General features: G+C 36.9%; 1 protein-coding gene across 4 annotated transcripts in view; it reads right to left on the bottom strand.

Moving 5' to 3' along the window:
* CCDC18 (coiled-coil domain containing 18) overlaps nucleotides 1-18,244 on the bottom strand; it is a 106,931-nt gene that overhangs the window by 70,245 nt on the left and 18,442 nt on the right. For all 4 annotated transcript variants that reach the window (XM_069070526.1, XM_069070528.1, XM_069070527.1 and 1 more), the window contains one exon: nucleotides 14,244-14,340. In XM_069070526.1, coding sequence (XP_068926627.1) covers nucleotides 14,244-14,340 — 97 coding nt within the window. The remainder of the gene's footprint in view (nucleotides 1-14,243; nucleotides 14,341-18,244) is intronic.

Genomic DNA, 18,244 nt, shown 5'->3' with positions numbered 1-18,244 from the left:
TTAAAAATTATTGGAATACCTGAAAGCCATGATCAAAGTAAGAACCTAGAAATCATCCTCCAGGAAGTTCTAAAAGGAAAATAAATTAAGTTCAAGCAAAACTAAACAATTAACCAAGTCTAACAATATAGACAATAATCTATACCCACAATCCCATTTTGCAAAGAGTGGGGGGGGGGGGCGGTTCATTTTCTCCTATCTTCTATCTAGGGATCAACCTAAGTCATTCTAATTACATGGTTTGCAATATGGGGTTTTTACTCTATTATGTTGTTATAGTCGTTACATATACTCTTTTCTTGGTTTTGCTGACTTCACGCTTCATCAGATCATGTAAGTCTATCTAAAGCTTCTCTGAATTCTTCATATTCATCATTTCTTACGGTACAGTACTATTTTATTATCTGCATGTACCACACTTTGTTTACTCATTACTTAATTGATAGACATCTCTTTTGTTTTCAATTCTTTACTACGGGAAGTGCTATTATGAATATTTTGGTACATGTGGAAGGCTTTATTTCTGTTTTTGACAATTTAGGTTTATATGGCTAGCAGTGAGATCTCTGGGCAAAGGGTATGAATTCACTTTAGGCACTGGTAGCTAGGTGGCACAGTGGACAGAGCTCTAGGCCTGAAGTTAGGAAGATCTGAGCTTAAATATGGCCTGAGACACTTACTAGCTGTGTGATCCTACGCACATCACTTAACCTCTGTCTGCCTTAGTTTCCTCTTCTGCAAAATGGGGATAATGATAGCACCTACCACCTGAGGCTGTTGTGAGGCTCAAATGAGGTAATATTTGTAAAGCATTTTGTGAACTTTAAAGTGCTATTTAAATGCTGGCTATTATTATTAGATGGGGTGTATGGGGTGTTCAGGGAGGACCAGCACCTCTGCTATGAGGGCTTGCTGAGCCCTTTTCAGTGCTGCACATCCACCTTTGGTACTCAACTTTCATCTGTGGCTCCAAGAAGCTGTAGCATGTGCAGCAACCACACCCTAGTAAAACTCTCAGCAGATGAGCTAAATCAGGTTAAGGGTAACTGACAGGCCTCAAACTCATCAATGAATTGGGGGGATGTCTACCCCAAGCAAATGAAGACTCCCCCATCCAACCCCAATGGATTAGGTGAATGAGAACAATTTGCCCCAACAGCCATGAAGGCAGCTCTTGTTATCTAATGCATCCTGAGTCATCGCTAGTCATCTTGACTTCTGTCCTGCCACCTGTTTACTGGACTCAGGAAGAGAGAGTGAAGCTGATGACTTTGTGCAACTCTGCCTGACTTAAATCCAATTCATGAGCAAGTCGAGACATTACCCATGATGTCACTGGTCCTCTTCCAAAAACAAAAGACAAACAATAATGGCATTATTATTATAACTTAGCATAATTCTAGCTTGGTCTCCCAGACAGCCAAACCAAGCATAGCTCCAACAGAGCAATACAGCTGTGTGCCTTGTCTTTCTGCAGCCTTTCCAATAATGACTACTTCCATCTTTTGTCGTCTTTGTCAACTGCACATCTAAGCTTATATTTAAAGTCTTTGATACAAATGTTAGGCACAGGGACAAATGGTATTAGTTAGGATTGAGGTCAAACTTCAGAGTTGTTTTGATTTACATTGCTTATTAATGATTTGGAGCAATCCTTCATATGGTTGTTAATAGTTTGCAATTTTTCTTTTGAGAACTATTCCTAATCCTTGCTTACTTATCCACTATAGAGTGATTTTAGGACCTAAAGATTTGTGTTATTTCCCTAAAAGTCTCCAATAGGAAATTTATCAAATGTCTAATAGAAATGTTTTCCCTCACAATCAAAAGCTTCCCTTCTTATACTAGTTGCATTGGTTTTGTTGCTAAAAATTCCAACTTCATGTAACTGAAACTATGTAACCTTTCATGATGACATTTGTTCCTTGTTTGGTTAAAAACTCTTCCTGGCCACAAGGAAGGTACTGTGAAAGGTACAGGATCTAGTTCTCTTCTAATTTTTTTTTAAAGGTATGACCTTTAATATTCAAGAGGCATGATCTCTTCTGGATGAAGTTATGTAGGCTCTACATAATCATTACTTACTTTGTTAGATATTCATTAACCCTCATTTTTAATAATAAGAATTTTGCAGGTATCAAAGTCATTGCTATAGTTTGTAAATTCCATTCCCCCTCCTTTTTTGAAAATTCAAACATCTGCCCTTCTCTAGTCCTGTAGTACCTCTCCCATTATCTATTTTCTTTCAAAGACCACTTAGAAGAATGGTTCAGCCATAATGGATCACAGTTCCATTATCCTGAGATGTTGGTCATGTGGGGCTAGTGACCTAAATTCATCAAGTATACACACATACAAACACACACACACACACACACACTATCTCACTACTTATCTTGTATGTCAATTCACTATGAGGCATTTTTGTTCTGGTCTTTCCTATTCTGGCCTTTCCCTTTGGCAGAGAAAAGAGGATGTCTCATAGACATCTTAAACCGAATTCCAAACTAAACAAAATGTCTCAAACTGAATTCTCTCTCTTTCCTCCCAAATCTGCCTCTCTTCCTAACTTCCCCATGCTGCCCAGTGGCCTGCTATCCTCCCGGTCATCCAGGCCTGCAAGTCTGATGTCATCTTCCCCTCCTCACTTTCTCATCTCCCACATCCAATCAGCTGCCAAAGCTCTGAAGTAAGGAAGACCTGGTTCAAGTAAGTATGATCAATTCTGCTATAACTACTGTTTCAAACAGTTTGTTCCAATGCAACTAATACATTAGGCAACATTTTGCGCATAACTGAAATAACTAGTTTTATTCCTCAAGAAACAGTAAGAATGTACCACTTAATAACTCAAAAGCTGCAACCCTTCAGACAACCTTAAAAAACTTATTGTTTAATATTGCAGATATGTAAGTTATATTCTTCCTGTCATATTATTGTAAACTCCATGAAGGTAGAAACCATGTTTAATGACCTTTTTTTTTGGAGGGGGAAGGTAGGGCAATTGGGGTTAAGTGACTTGCCCAAGGTCACATGGCTAGCTTTTTGTGTTAAGTGTCTGAGTCTGGATTTGAACTCAGGTCCTCCTGACTCCAGGGGCTGCGCTCTATTCACTGCATTACCTAGCCTCCCCTTAATGATCTTTTTTATCTCTTCTAGAACCTCACTGTACTTTGTAATCAATCAGTCAACATTTATTAAGCACTTATTATGTGTCGGGCTGGGGCAGCTACATGTTGAAGTGAATACAGTACCAGGTCTGAACTTAGAAGACTCACTTTCCTGATTTCAAATCTGGCCAGAGACACTTACTAACTGTATGATCCTGGACAAGTCAATTACCCTATTTGCCTCAATTTCCTCATCTGTAAAATGAGCTGGAGATGGAAATGGTACCTCTGCCAAGGAAACCCCAAACAGGGTCACAGAGTCAGACACGACTGAAAAACAATTGAGCTGAACATGTGCCAGGTACCATACAAAGCACCGGGAATAGAAAAAGAGGCAAAAGACAGTCCCTATCCTCAAGGGGCTTATAATCTAATGAGTGAGACAACATGCAAACAAATACATACAGTATAAGGTACATACAGGACAAATAGGAAATAATTAACAGAGAGAAGGCACTAGAATTAAGAGGATTTAGAAAAAGGCTTCCTGTAAAAGATTTTACTTGGGACTTAAAGAAAGCTAGGCCAAGATGGCGGAATGGAAGCAGTAACTTTTTTAAGCTCCTCCATGAATCCCATTACTAAACTTTAAAAAGTAAATCTGAATGGATTTTAGAGTGTCAGAATCCATCAGGAGATGGAGCGTGGAGCACGCGGGGGCTGCAGCAGCCTGGACCAGAGAGAGGACTACAGCAGAGAGAGAAGGAGCTCCAGCCAGCAGACTCACCCACCCCAAGGGCGATTAGCAGCAGTCTCACCAGCATCTCACCACAGGATGGGAGGATCCATCCAAGCTGGGTAAGATAAAGCTCAGGGCCCACAGCAGAAACAGAAGCAGCTTCTCCTGGGGCTATCAGTCCCCAGCCTGGAAGTTTAAAAATCACCTGCCTGATTTTCCAGGGGCCAGGATGTCAAAGTAAACTCTGGCTGCTCCGATTCCCCCTCCCTGACCAAGAAAACCCAGAGAGAAATATCCCACCCAGAGTAAAATCCTGAAATAGCAGAAATAGCCTCAGTAAGGAGTGTGAAGAGAAGAGCGGGATGGGTCCCAACAAGCCCACCTCACCTGACAAGCAAAAGCCTTCCAGAGCTGTACCCCAGGGGCATAGAGGCAGAAATCTGAAGCAGCCAGACCACCCCTCCCCCACAGATTACTCTGTGAGCCTCAGGGTAACTCAGGGGAAACTGAGAATCCTGGCCTTGGCCTCAATCTAGACACCCAGAGGCTACAGCACACAAAGCCAACAACCAGGCACCCAGCTCCCAACCTGAGAAGCTTGGGTCAGAGCCCTCTCTACTCCAGGAGCAGAAATACACTTTAAAAGGACAGGAAATAGACAATTACAATGGGCCAGAAGCAACTTGCAAAGGCAAGACCAAAGACAATAGAATCCTATTATTCTGAAAGAGAAGAATCACTTTCAGGAAACACCATGGATTCTGTGTCCACACCTAAGACCACAGATGGAAATATGAACTGGTCTCAAGCCCAAAAAGCATTCTTAGAGGAGTTCAAGAAAGATTTTAAAAGCTGAATTAGGGAGGTAGAAGATAAATTTAAATCTACAGTGACCAAATTGGAAAAAAGTCTCACTGAAGAAAACAAATCCTTAAAAAGTAAAATAAGTGAACTAACTGGAGAAAATACCTCCCTAAAAAAGGACCTTCAAAAATTAACCGAAGAGAATAATTTACTAAAAATCAGAATCAGTCAAATCAAAGCTCAGGACTCTATGATTCACCAAGAGTCAATCAAACAAAACATGAAGACTGAAAAATTGGAAGAAAGTACATATCTCACTGGAAAAACAATTGACCTGGAGAAGAGATCTAGGAGAGATAACTTAAGAATTACTGGTCTACCAGAAAGTCATTATGAAAAAAGCAGCCTGGACAACATTCTCCAAGAGACTATCAAAGAAAACTGTCCTGAAGTCCTAGAATCAGAAGGTAAAATAGGTATAGAAAGAATTTGCCAGTCTCCTCCTGAAAGAGATCCCAAATTGAAAACTCCAAGAAATATAGTAACCAAATTCCAGAATTACAAGATTAAGGAGGGTGGCTAGGTGGTGCAGTAGATAGAGCACCAGCCCTGGAGTCAGGCGGACCTGAGTTCAAATCCGGCCTCAGACACTTAACACACAAAAACTAGCCTGTGACCTTGGGCAAGTCACTTAACCCCATTGCCCTCCAAAAAAAAAACCAAAAAAAAACCCCAACAATTTAAAGGGGCTGCTAAGTAGCGCAGTGAATAGAGCACCAGCTCTGGAGTCAGGAGGAACTGTGATTCTAGCCTCAGATACTTAACACCAAAAAAACTAGCCGTGTGACCCTGGGCAAGTCACTTAACCCCAACTGCCCTCCAAAAAGCAAAAAAAAAAAAAAAAGATTACAGAGAAAATTTTACAACCAGCCAAAAAAAAAAAAACAATTCAAATATTGTGGAACGACAATCAGGATTACACAGGACCTAGCAGTTTCTACATTAAAAGATCGGAGGAACTGGAATTTGATATTTCGTAAGGCAAAAGAGATAGGACTGCAACCAAGGATTAATTACCCAGCAAAACTGAGCATAATCTTTCAGGCAACAAGATGGTCATTTAATGAAATAAGGACTTCCAGACTTTCCTGATGAAAAAGCCAGAGCTCAATGGAAAATTTGATCTCCAATTACAAGACTCAAGAAAGACATAAAAAGGTAAACAAGGAAAACACACACTCACACATACACACATGCACACTCACGCATACATGCACATAACTTGGGATGTAATAAGAGCAAAATGTTTACATCCCTATATGAGAAGCTGATAACCATCAATATCAAAATTTATATGATTATCATGACCTTTAAAAGGGTTATATATAGATAGAGGGTGTGGGCATAAATGAACTAATGTGACGATAAAAAAAAAAACCTTATTAAGGGGGTCAAAGGGACTGTAATGGGATAAAAGGAAAGAATGAGACAGAAAAAGGTAAATTATGCCATATGAAGAGGCATAAAAACACACTATAGTAGAGGGGAAGGAAAGAGGGAGAGGAACATCATTTGAACATTATTCTCACTGGTTCTGGTTCAAAGAGGGATCAACATAATCAGTTAAGTTTAAGATTCTAACATGAAAAGACACGAAAACTCATTAAATAGAGGGAAAGGAGGGAGGGAGAGGAGCACTGTATGAAATTTACTCTCATTGGTTTGGGGTCAAAGGGGGAATAACATACTCTGATAAATATAAAAATCTGTTATGTCCTATAGGCAGTAGGACAGTAAGGAGGGCATAAGAAGGGGGGGTATTAGAAAGGAGGGAAATAGTACCATGTTTCCCCGATAATAAGACACTGTCTTATTATATTTTTTTTTGGACAGAAAAACACCAGAGGGCTTATTTTCAGGGGAGGGCTTATTTTAATGAACATTGACAGCAATTTTAATAAACAGGTAAATGTGAACAAAAAAAATGTACCTTTATTCAATAAGCAAATCACTGGGGAAGAACAGGATGACGTGCTCACTGCTGCAGCTCTGATTGGATGCAGCTCGGAGCGCGGTGTGCGTTTCACGGGGGGGTGGGGGGGTGCATACAGAGGGTACCGTAATGTAGCGTGTAGCGCAGGGGATCACCTTCACTTCACTACAGTAGCAATCTCGATAGGGCTTATTTTCGGGGGAGGGCTTATTTTAGAGGAATCTTACACAGTAAGGGGAGGGCTTATTTTCGGGATAGGTCTTATTATCAGGGAAACACAGTAGTAAGGGGAGAGGGTAGGTAAAGAAGGGGGGAGTCATAACTTTGATAAACTGGACTCTTCTCAGCAATCCAGTCATAAGTCAACCCCAAAAGACTCATGATGGAAAGAGATGTTTACATCCAGAGAAAGAACTGAGATTGAACCCAGATTGAAGCAAACTACCTGCCCTTTTTCGTTTTCTTGTTTGGTTTTGTTTCCTCTTTCCCATTCTTCATTCCATCTGTTACAATCCTTCTTTATAGCCTGACTAATGCCTAACTGAAAGTATTTGCAGATACTATACTTGATTGTATGCCGCCATGGGGGGAGGAGGGGGGAGGGAGATAAAATTTGAAACTCAAGGAATTGTGGTAATGAATCTTGTAAACTAAAAGTAAACATAAAAATAAAAATAAAGACCAAAAAAAAAAGAAGAAGAAGGGGGGTCACAGGGAGGGAACACTGAGGGAGGTGGTGGTCAACAAGAAAACCCTTAAGGAGGGGAGTGGAGAAGGAAGAAACAAAAACATAAGCAGGGGAGGAATAGGATGGAGGGAAAGAGACAGATAGTAATCATTAGTGTGAATGTGAATGGGATGAACTCTCCCATAAAACAGAGGCAGATAGCAGAATGGATTAAAAACCATAATCCTACAATATGCTGTTTACAAAAAACACATTTGAAACAAAGGGATACACACAGGTTAAAGGTAAAAGGCTGGAGTAGAATGTATTATGCTTCAGCTAAAGTAAAAAAAGCAGGGATAGCAATCTTTGTCTCAGATAAAGCAAAAACAGAAATAGATCTAATTAAAAGAGATAAGAAGGGAAACTATATCCTGCTAAAAGGTACGATCTAGAATGAAGCAATATCATTACTTAACATATATGCACCAAGTGGTATAGCGTCCAAATTCCTCGAGGAGAAGTTAAGGGAATTAGAAGAAGAAATAGATAGCAAAACTATACTAGTGGGGGATCTTAATCTCCCCCTCTCTGAACTTGATAAATCTAACCTCAAAATAAACAAGAAAGAAGTTAAGGAGGCGAACAGAATTTTAGAGAGGCTAGATATGATAGATTTCTGGAGAAAACTGAATGGGGATAAAAAGGAATATACTTTCTTCTAAGCGGTTCATGGCACATACTCAAAATTGACCATGTATTAGGGTATAAAAACCTCACAATTCAGTGCAGAAAGTCAGAAATACTAAATGCATCATTCTTAGATCATGATGCAAAAAAATCATATGCAATAAAGGGCCATGGAAAGATAGACTAAAAACTAATTGGAAATTAAACAATTTAATCCTAAAGAATGAGTGGCTCAAACAAGAAATTATAGAAGCAATCAGTAACTTCATTCAAGAGAATGACAATAATAAGATGACATACCAAAATTTGTGGGATACAGCAAAGGCAGTTCTTAGGGGAAGTTTTATATCCCTGAGTGCATACATGAATAAATTAGAGAAAAGGGGGGGCCAATGAATTGGGCATGCAATTAAAAAAGCTAGAAAAAGAACAAATTGAAAATCCCCAATTAAATACTAAATTAGAAATACTGAAAACCAAAGGAGAGATTAATAAAACTATTGAATTAATAAATAAAACTAAGAGCTGGTTTTATGAAAAAACCAATAAAATTGATAGACCCTTAGTCAATATGATAAAAGAGAAAAGAAAGAAGAAACCAAATTGTGAGTATCAAAAATGAAAAGGGCAAATCTACCTCCAATGAAGAGGAAATCAAAACAATAATTAGGAATTATTTTGCCCAATTGTATGCACATAAATTTGATAATCTTGGTGAAATGGATGAATATTTACAAAAATATAAATTGCCTAGATTAACTGAAGAGGAAGTAAATTACTTAAATAACCCCATCACAGAAAAAGAAATCTAACAAGCCATCAGTGAACTCTCTAGGAAAAAATCTCCAGGGCCAGATGGATTTACTAATGAATTCTATCAAACATCTAATGAACAATTGATTCTAATACTCTACAATCTATTTGGGAAAATTAGTGGAGTCCTACCAAATTCTTTTTATGACACAAATATGGTACTGATACCTAAATCAAGAAGAGATAAAACAGAGAAAGAAAATTATAGACCAATTTCCCTCATGAATGAATATAGATGCAAAAATTTTAAATAAAATATTAGCAAAAAGACTACAGCAACTTATCACAAGAATAATACACTTTGATCAAGTAGGATTTATTCCAAGAATGTAAGGATGGTTCAATATTAGGAAAACTATCAGTATAATTGATCATATCAACAATAAAACTAGCAGAAACCACATGATTATCTCAATAGATGCAGAAAAGGCTTCTGACAAAATACAACATCCATTCCTATTAAAAAACACTAGAAAGTATAGGAATAAATGGAGCCTTCCTTAAAATAATAGGTAGCATCTATTTAAAGCCATCAGCAAGTATTATATGTAAAGGAGATAAGCTAGAAGCATTTCCAATAAGATCAGTGGTGAAACAAGGGTGTCCACTATCACTCCTCTTATTCAATCTGGTACTAGAAATGTTAGCAGTAGCAATTAAGAAAAGAAAAAGAGGGGTGGCTAGGTTGCGCCAGCCCGGAGTTGGGAGGACCTGGTTCTGGCCTCAGATACTTAACACCCACACAAAATAACTGGCCATGTAACTTTGGGCAAGTTACTTAACCCCAACTGCTTTTAAAAAAAAAAAAAAGAGAGAAGAAAAAGAAACCAAAGGAATCAAATTAGGTAAAGAAGAGACCAAGCTATCACTCTTTGCAGATGATATGATGATTAGAGAATCCTAGAGAATCAATTAAAAAACTACTTGAGACAATAAAAAATTTGGCAAAGTTGCAGGATATAAAATAAACCCATGTAAATCCTTAGCATTCCTGTATATTTCTAATGAAATTCAACAACAAGATATAGAAAGAGAAAACCCATTTAAAGTTACTGTAGACATTATAAAATATTTGGGCATCTACCTGCCAAAACAAACCCAAGAGCTATATATGAACACAACTACAAAACACTTTTCACACAAATAAAGTCAGATCTAACTAACTGGAAAGACATCAATTGCTTGTGGCTGGGTCGAGCTAATATAATAAAAATGACAATTTTACCTAAATTAAATTATATATATTTAGTGCCATACCAATCAATTTACCAAAAAACTACTTTGTAGAGCTAGAAAAAATAGTAACAAAATTCATTTGGAAGAACAAATGGTCCAGAATATCAAGGGAATTAATGAAAAGAAATGCTAAGGAAGGTTGACTAGCTATACCAGATTTTAATCTGTATTATAAAGCAGCAGTCATCAAAACTACTTGGTACTGGCTGAGGAATAGAGCAGTGGATCAATGGAATAGATTGGGCACATGAGACTCAGCGGAAAACGACGATAGTAATCTATTGTTTGATAAACCCAAAGATCCCAGTTTTGGGGATAAGAACTCACTAATTGACAAAAACTGCTGGAAAAACTGGAATATAGTACGGCAGAAACTGGGCATAGACCATTATCTAACACCATATACCAAAATCAACTCTAAATGGGTGCATGATCTAGGTATAAAGGCTGATACTGTAAGCAATCTCGGAAAGCAAGGAATAGTTTGCCTGTCAGATTTGTGGAGCAGGGAAGACTTTATGACCAAACAAGAATTAGAAAGCATTATAAAATGCAAAACGGATAATTTTGATTACATGAAATTGAAAAGCTTCTGTACAAAGCCAGTGTAACCAGAATTAAGAGGGAAATGGGAAACTGGGAAAGAATTTTTACAACCAGTGTCTCTGATAAAGGACTCATTTCTAAAATATACAGAGAATTGAGTCAAATCTATAAGAATACAAGTCATTCCCCAATTGATAAATGGTCAAAGGATATGAACAGGCAGTTTTCAGAGGAAGAAATTAAAGATATCTATAAGCATAGGAAAAAAATGCTCTAAATCACTGTCAATTAGAGAAATGCAAATCAAAACAACTCTGAGGTGCCACATCTCACCAGTCAGATTGGCTAAGATGACAAAACAGGAAAATGACAAATGCTGGACAGGATGTGGACAAATTGGAACACTAATGCATTGCTAGTGGAGTTGTGAACTGATTTAACCATTCTGGAGAGCAATCTGGAATTATGCCCAAATTATAAATAATTTCATACCCTTTGACCCAGCAATACCACTTCTAGGGCTGTATCCCAAAGAGATTATAGAAGTGGGAGGTAGACCCATATGTACAAAAATATTTGTAATAGCTCTTTTTGTGGTGGCAAAGAATTGGAAATTAAGGGGATGCTCATCAACTGGGGAATGGCTGAACAAGTTGTGGTATATGAACGTAACAGAATACTATTGTGCTATAAGAAATGAGGAGCAGATGGACTTCATATTTACCTGGAGAGACTTATAGAAATTGATTCTGAGTGAGAAGGGCAGAACCAGGAAATATGTGTACACAATTACAGACACAACATATGTTTGACGACCAACTTTGATAGACTGGACTCTTCTCAGCAATGCAAGGTTATAAGTCAACCCCAAAAGACTCATGATGGAGAGAGATGTCTACATCCAGAGAAAGAACTAGGAAGAACTGAGTTTAAATCCAGATTGAAGCAAACTACCTGATCTTTTTCTTGTTTGGTTTTGTTTCCTCTTTCCCATTGTTCATTCTATTTGATTACAATCCTTCTTTATAACCTGACTAACGTCTAATGTGAAAGTATTTGCAGATCCTATACTTGATTGTATGCCACCATGGGGGGGAGGGGAGAAAGGGAGAAAAAATGTAAAACTCAAGGAATTGTGGAACTGAATCTTGTAAACTAAAAGTAAACAAACAAATTATTAAAGACCAAAAAATTTTTAAAAATAAAGCCAGGAGGAGTTGATGAGGAGGGAAAGGAATTCCAGATAGGGGTAGAGTCAAAGCAAAAGCCTGGAGCCAAAACATAGGACTTTCTTGATTATGGAACAGCAAACAGGTCAACATCACTGGGTCGAAGAGTTCGTAGTGGAAAGTAAGGTATAAGAAGATTAGAAAGGTAGGAGGGGGCTAGGTTATGAAGGGTTTTGAATGCCAAAAAGAGCATTTTGTATTTGATCCTGGAGGTTATAGGGAGTCACTGAAATTTATTTGGGGGAGACTGGGGAGGAGAGGTGGGGAGGAGGGTAACATGCTCTGATTATGTTTTAAGAAAAATCACTGAGGCAGGCAGACCCATCAGCAGGCTACTACAATAGCCCATGTGTGATGTAATGAGGGCCTACAATGTCAGAGGAGAGAAGGTGGAGATTCCAGGATTTTGCAAAGGTGAAATCAAGAGGTCTTGGCAACAGATTGAATGAGAGGGTGTTGGGAGAAGGGGAGGTTGTATTGAGAGATAATGAAGAGGCTACTACCACACTTAGGTGAGCAAGCTTGGGAGACTAGGAGGATGGTGTTGTCCTCTAGAGTAACAGGGAAGGTGTGCTGCGGAAAGCATTTAGAGGAGAAGAAAATAAGTTCTGTTTTGGATATGTTGAGTTTAAGATATCTACTGGAAATACAGTTTGAGATATCTGAAAGGCAACTGGAGACATAAGATTAGAAGTCAGCAGAGACTAGTGCAGGGTAAGTAGATTTGAGGAATGATCATCAGCATAAAGATGGTAATACATGAGAGTTGATGAAATCACCAAAAGGGAAAAAAAAAAGGCACCCCACGACAGGATCCTAATACCTATGGCTTGAAGGTGTGATGTAGAAGAGAAACAAGCAAAGGGGACAGAGGAAAAGCAGTCAGATAGGTAGGAGGAAAACCAGGAGGGAGTGGTGTTCTGAAAACCTAGAAAATATTCAAGGAAAATGAGTACTGAGAAAAGGCCCCGGGTCGTATTTGGCAAGTAAGAGATCAGTGGTAACTGTGGAGATGACATTTTTGGATTAAAAAGAGAGTGGGGGGGAGGGGAGGAAGGGGGAGAAAATTTGAAACTCAAGGGATTGTGGAACTGAATCTTGTAAACTAAAAGTAAACAAACAAATTAATAAAGACCAAAAAAAAGAGAGTGTGAGGAGAGAAAGTTGGAGGTACCTAGGAGTTACTTAATGGTTTTTTAATGAATGAATTATATTAGCTTAAAGTGACAAAATAAGCAACTGTTATAAATACAAGTCCAAATTTATGTATGGGAACTATTTTTTACTTATCTAAGGTCTTATATCTTTTCTAGATTCTATTAAAAGTGCTTAATATAAGAGGAATTTATAATTAGGGAGAAGTTTAGTTCTTCTTATCATTAGCCAATTTATTAATTTTAGGTATATATGTCTCTTGCAGCCGTTCAGGGTGCAATGGGGGTGGAAAGGAGGAAAAGAGTCATAGAAAAGAGAGAATGAAATGAAGAGTAGGTGAAAGAAGAAAAGAGAAAGGAGACATAAAAAACAGAGAGGAACTAGAAAAAAAAAAGGGCAGGCCCAAACAGGATGAATAGTTACAAGAAGGAGATAAAGAAAGGTCTCTCCCTCCTCAATCTAATAACCAAGAATAATATGTATTATATAAGCATGACTAACTACCACCACCATAATAATTCCTAATAATAATCTCCATAATAGTTCCTAGCCCATGGGACACTTCTGCCTCTTTCTTAGAATTTTACACGGTAATAATGCCAAAACTACGATAACTAGCAGTACAGCCAGTTCTCACTTAACCTAAGTGGATCATTCAGCAGGACTCGGCCACATCCTCTGGGCTGCAGACTGAGCAGCTTCAGCCCCTCCACCCTCAACCCCACCCAGCCTGAGCTTGGCTTCGGTGTCTGAAGTGGAGGACCCCTGGCAGGGCTGGGAGCCAGAGCCTCCTGCTTGAAGGAGTTGAAAGTAAAGCAAGGCATGTATAACCTGTATCAGATTGCTTGCCATCTTAGGGGACAGAAGGGGAGAGAAGAAGGGATAGAATTTGGAACACAAAACTTTAAAAAAAAAATCAACAAATATTAAAAATTGTTTTTACATGTAATTGGGAGAAATTGGAAGAAAAACATTTTTTAAAAGAAAGTAAAGCAATGACTGTCTGTAATCATTCACTCGACAAATATTTATCAAATGTAAAAGGACTAAGAAACACTGCTGAGGGATACTTAAAAGTTTATTATATTTTCAAGAGCATGTTACAATTTCTCTTCATATTTACAAACTGTAATCAATGTATTTCATGCAAATAACTGACATGCAAATGTCATATGACATTTAGTTTACAATAATTTTGTAATTCTAGATTGAACAAAAATGATTTTTTTAAAGGGCCCCCAGAATATATATTATCTCTTACCCTTTTCAACTTTTCAGCTACTCTTTCTTTATATTCTTGGAAAGCTTTGCTCAATTCTTCAGCATTATGCATTGCTTCATTCCTTTGCTGTTCAACCCTACAACATAAATATTTGGTCATTGTTAAAGCGTTAAAGAGTAGTTAATATTTGAAAAAGTCAACTTTCCAAAATATCCTAAATCATTTGCTTTCCAATTTAATAGCCCACAAAAATGTTTTTAACTTGATTAAAATCTAAAAGTTTACAATATTAAACAAAGTGAACATGGTTAAAATTAATAATGATTTCAGAATGTAAGTGTATAAAAACTAAATCAAATGCAAAAGATTATTCTTTATTAATTGCTAAAAAAAAGTCAACAACAACATTTTACTATTATAATCTAGACAGGTCCCTCAGAGGCCTCTCATTTTGGAGATGAGAAAGCTGGGATTCAGGGAGGTTCAGGGACTTGCCCAATGTTACACAAGTTAAAAGCATTCAAGTTGGACATATTCTCTGACTCCAAAGACAGTGTTCTTTCTGCAGAACTACACTAACTCCATTACCAATTCCCTGTACAGCGTGTAATATGAGAAACAGTATACAATGAAACTTGCTTCCCTGAAAAAGTCCCTAGTTTCAGTTTACCTTTTGGTTATTTGGTTATGACAAGCATTATAACCCTTAATCTTCCGCATAAAGGTAGGATAAATTAGCCAATAATAATAGCTTATTTATACTAAAGTATTTTAGATAAGTAAATTTCCCCAGATAACCTAAGTTTAAACGTTTAAGAAAGTAAAGCTGTTTAATTTCAATGGAAATTATTCCTTAAAATATCACTGCCTTAGTAAACTAAGAATATACCTGTACTTCATAACAAGACGGGTATTCCCTCAACTGACTCATGCCTTTCCTTCCTCTACACTTCTTATCCATGTCCTTCTGTTAATAATCCTCCTCAGAAGACTAAGAGGGTCCACCAACCAGACAAGAGTCCTTTCTCTAAATTTCTTTATACAGTGTAAATATCAATAATATATATAGGCTGTCCAATAGTTATCTCTCAATCTTGCTAGATAACCTTAATTTCATTTATAGTTAATATATTTCTTCTTTGATGATATCTTCTATGCTGCTTCTACATCTATCCATTTAGTTTACATTTTATTGTTCAGGATTTCAAATTTTTACTATTTATTTATTTAGAGCATTTTTTTAAAATTCTGAGCTCTTATTGTATTCTACTGTTTGATAAACCCAAAGACTCCAGCTTCTCAGATAAGAACTCACTATTTGATAAAAACTGTTGGGGAAACTGCAAAATAATATGGCAGAAACTGGGCATAGACCAATATCTTACACCGTTTACCAAAATAAAGTCTAAACAGATTCACAATTTAGATATTGTAATCAATCTGAGATAGCAAGGAATAGTTTGCCTGTCAGATTTATAGAGAAGAAAAGAATTTATGACCAAACAAGAGATAGAGAGCACTACAAAATGTAAAAAGGATAATTTTGATCACATTAAATTGAAAAGTTTTTGTACAAAGTCAATGTTACCAAGATTAGGAGGGAAGTGGAAAATCAGGAAAGAATTTTTACAACCAGTGTCTCTGATAAAAGGCCTCATTTCTAAAGTATACAGAGAATTGAGTCAAATATATAAGAATACAAGCCATTCCTCAATTGATAAATGGTCAAAGGATATGAATAGGCAGTTTTGAGAGGAAGGAATTAAAGATATTTATAATCATATGAAAAAATGCTCTAAATCACTATTGATTGAAGAAATGCAAATCAAAACAACTCTGAGGTACCACATCTCACTTGTCAGATTGGCTAACATGACAAAACAGGTAAATGATAAATTCTGGAGAAGATGTGGGAAAATTGGAACACTAATGCATTGTTGGTGGAGTTGTGAACTGATTCAACCATTCTGGAGAGCAATTTGGAACTATGCCCAATGGGCTATAAAAATGTGCATAGACCCAGCAATACCACTTCTAGGGTTGTATCCCAAAGAGATCATACAAGTGGGAAAAGGACCCATATGTGAAAAAATATTTATAGCAGCTCTTTTTGTGGTGGCAAAGAATTGGAAATCAAAGGAATGTACATCAATTGGGGAATGGCTAAACAAGTTGTGGTATATTAATGTAATGGAATACTATTGTGCTATAAGAAATGAGGAGCAGATGAACTTCATAATAACCTGGAGAGACTTATATAAATTGATGCTGAGTGAGAGGAGCAAAACCAGGAGAATATTGTACACAATTAACAGACACGTTGTATCTGTGATGACTGACTTTGATAGACTGGGCTCATATCAGCAATGCAAGGTTATAAGACAACTCCAAAGGACTCAAGATGGAAAAGGCTATCCACATCCAGAAAAAGATTTACAGAGTCTGAATACAGATTGAAGAAAACTACTTGCTCTCTCTTTTTTTTTTGTTCCTTCTTTCTCATCGTTCATTCCATTGGTTATAATCCTTCTTTACAACTTGACTAATGCTTAATGTGAAGGTATTTGTAGAACCTATATCTGATTACATGCTGCCATGGGGGGAAGGGAGAAGATGGAAGGGGAGAAAATTTGGAACTCAAAAGCTTGTGGAACTGAATGTTGTGAACTAAAAGCAAATTAATTAATTAATTAAATTTTAAAGTATTTTTTTTTAATTTTGAGTTCCAAATTCTCTCCCTCTTTCCTGACCCTCCCCCACCCACTGAAAAGGCAAACAATATAATATCAATTACATATGTGAAATCATACAAAACTTATTTCCACATTAGCTATGTTGTTAAAAAATTAAGTAAAAACATTATACTTTAATTTGCATTCTAGAGTTCATCAGTTCTCTCTCTGGAGAGGGTGATATTTTTCATCATGAGTCCTTAAGAACAGTCTTGGATGACTGTATTGATCAGAGTAGCTAAATCTTTCATCGTTGATCATCACTACAATATTGCTGTTAGTGTGTACAATGATCTCCCAGTTCTGTTCACTTCACTCTGCATCAATTCCTATAGGTTATTCTGAAACCATCCCCCTCATCATTTCTTATAGCATAATAATATACTTTTAAATTTTTACTTCTAATGTTCTTTAAAAAATTCTGAGTTCCAAATTTTCTCCCTCTCTCTCACCCTTCTCCCATCTATTGAGAAGGCAAGCAGTATGATATTAATTATACACATGAAGTCATGAAAAACATATTTCTATATTGGCCATGTTAACACAATAATATACTGAATATAATTTAAACTTTTCTTTTGACTTCATGCCATTATGAATATGCATAGTAGCTACGAAGTTGTATAACATAAATCTGAATGGATACTGAACCTAAAAATATTATGGAACTTGCATTCCTGAAAAGGTCCCAGATTTCACCTTACTTCTTGTTTACTTGTATTGATTACAAACATCAGAACACTTGAACTTTTTGCACAAAGGTTTAATAAAGGATGTATAACTACATGATCTCCAGAGCAGAGAAACATAACTCTGTTAAAAAAAAAAAAAGGTTTTACAAAAGTATGTGTGTATATTTGTGTATTTATATCACCTACATTTCCCAACATATTCCTTTTCCCATTCTATACCCAGAGAGCCTTATCTTATAAAAAAGAGTTCAGTAAAATTAACCAACATACTAAAAAAGTCTGACATTATACACAGCATTCCATGTCCATATTCCCTGAACTCTATAAAGGAACATAAAAACATTTTATGAACAGAAAAGTAAGGAGAAAGAATTTATACTGTAATTGGAATATTAACAGAGCAGAGGGAAGAAAAAGATGAGGAGTTAGGAACCAGATCATAAATCTAACACAAAGGCATGATATAGTATTAATGGATACTAAAAATCTGTTAAGAGTCTTAATGATAATTTCATCCTTCAAAAAATGGAAGTGGTACCAAGGGAAAATGCTACTAAAGCTGAACGAGGAACCAAATGCCCAAATTCCATATTGGTTACAGAGAAGTCCTAGAAAC

Source organism: Petaurus breviceps, unplaced genomic scaffold (assembly GCF_028583685.1).
Source record: "Petaurus breviceps papuanus isolate PSGF00001 unplaced genomic scaffold, PetGlider_PUasm1.0 90808, whole genome shotgun sequence".
Classification (NCBI taxonomy): domain Eukaryota; kingdom Metazoa; phylum Chordata; class Mammalia; order Diprotodontia; family Petauridae; genus Petaurus; species Petaurus breviceps.
The sequence above is the reverse complement of the archived record's forward strand: the minus strand, read 5'-3'. Positions and strand labels throughout refer to the sequence as shown.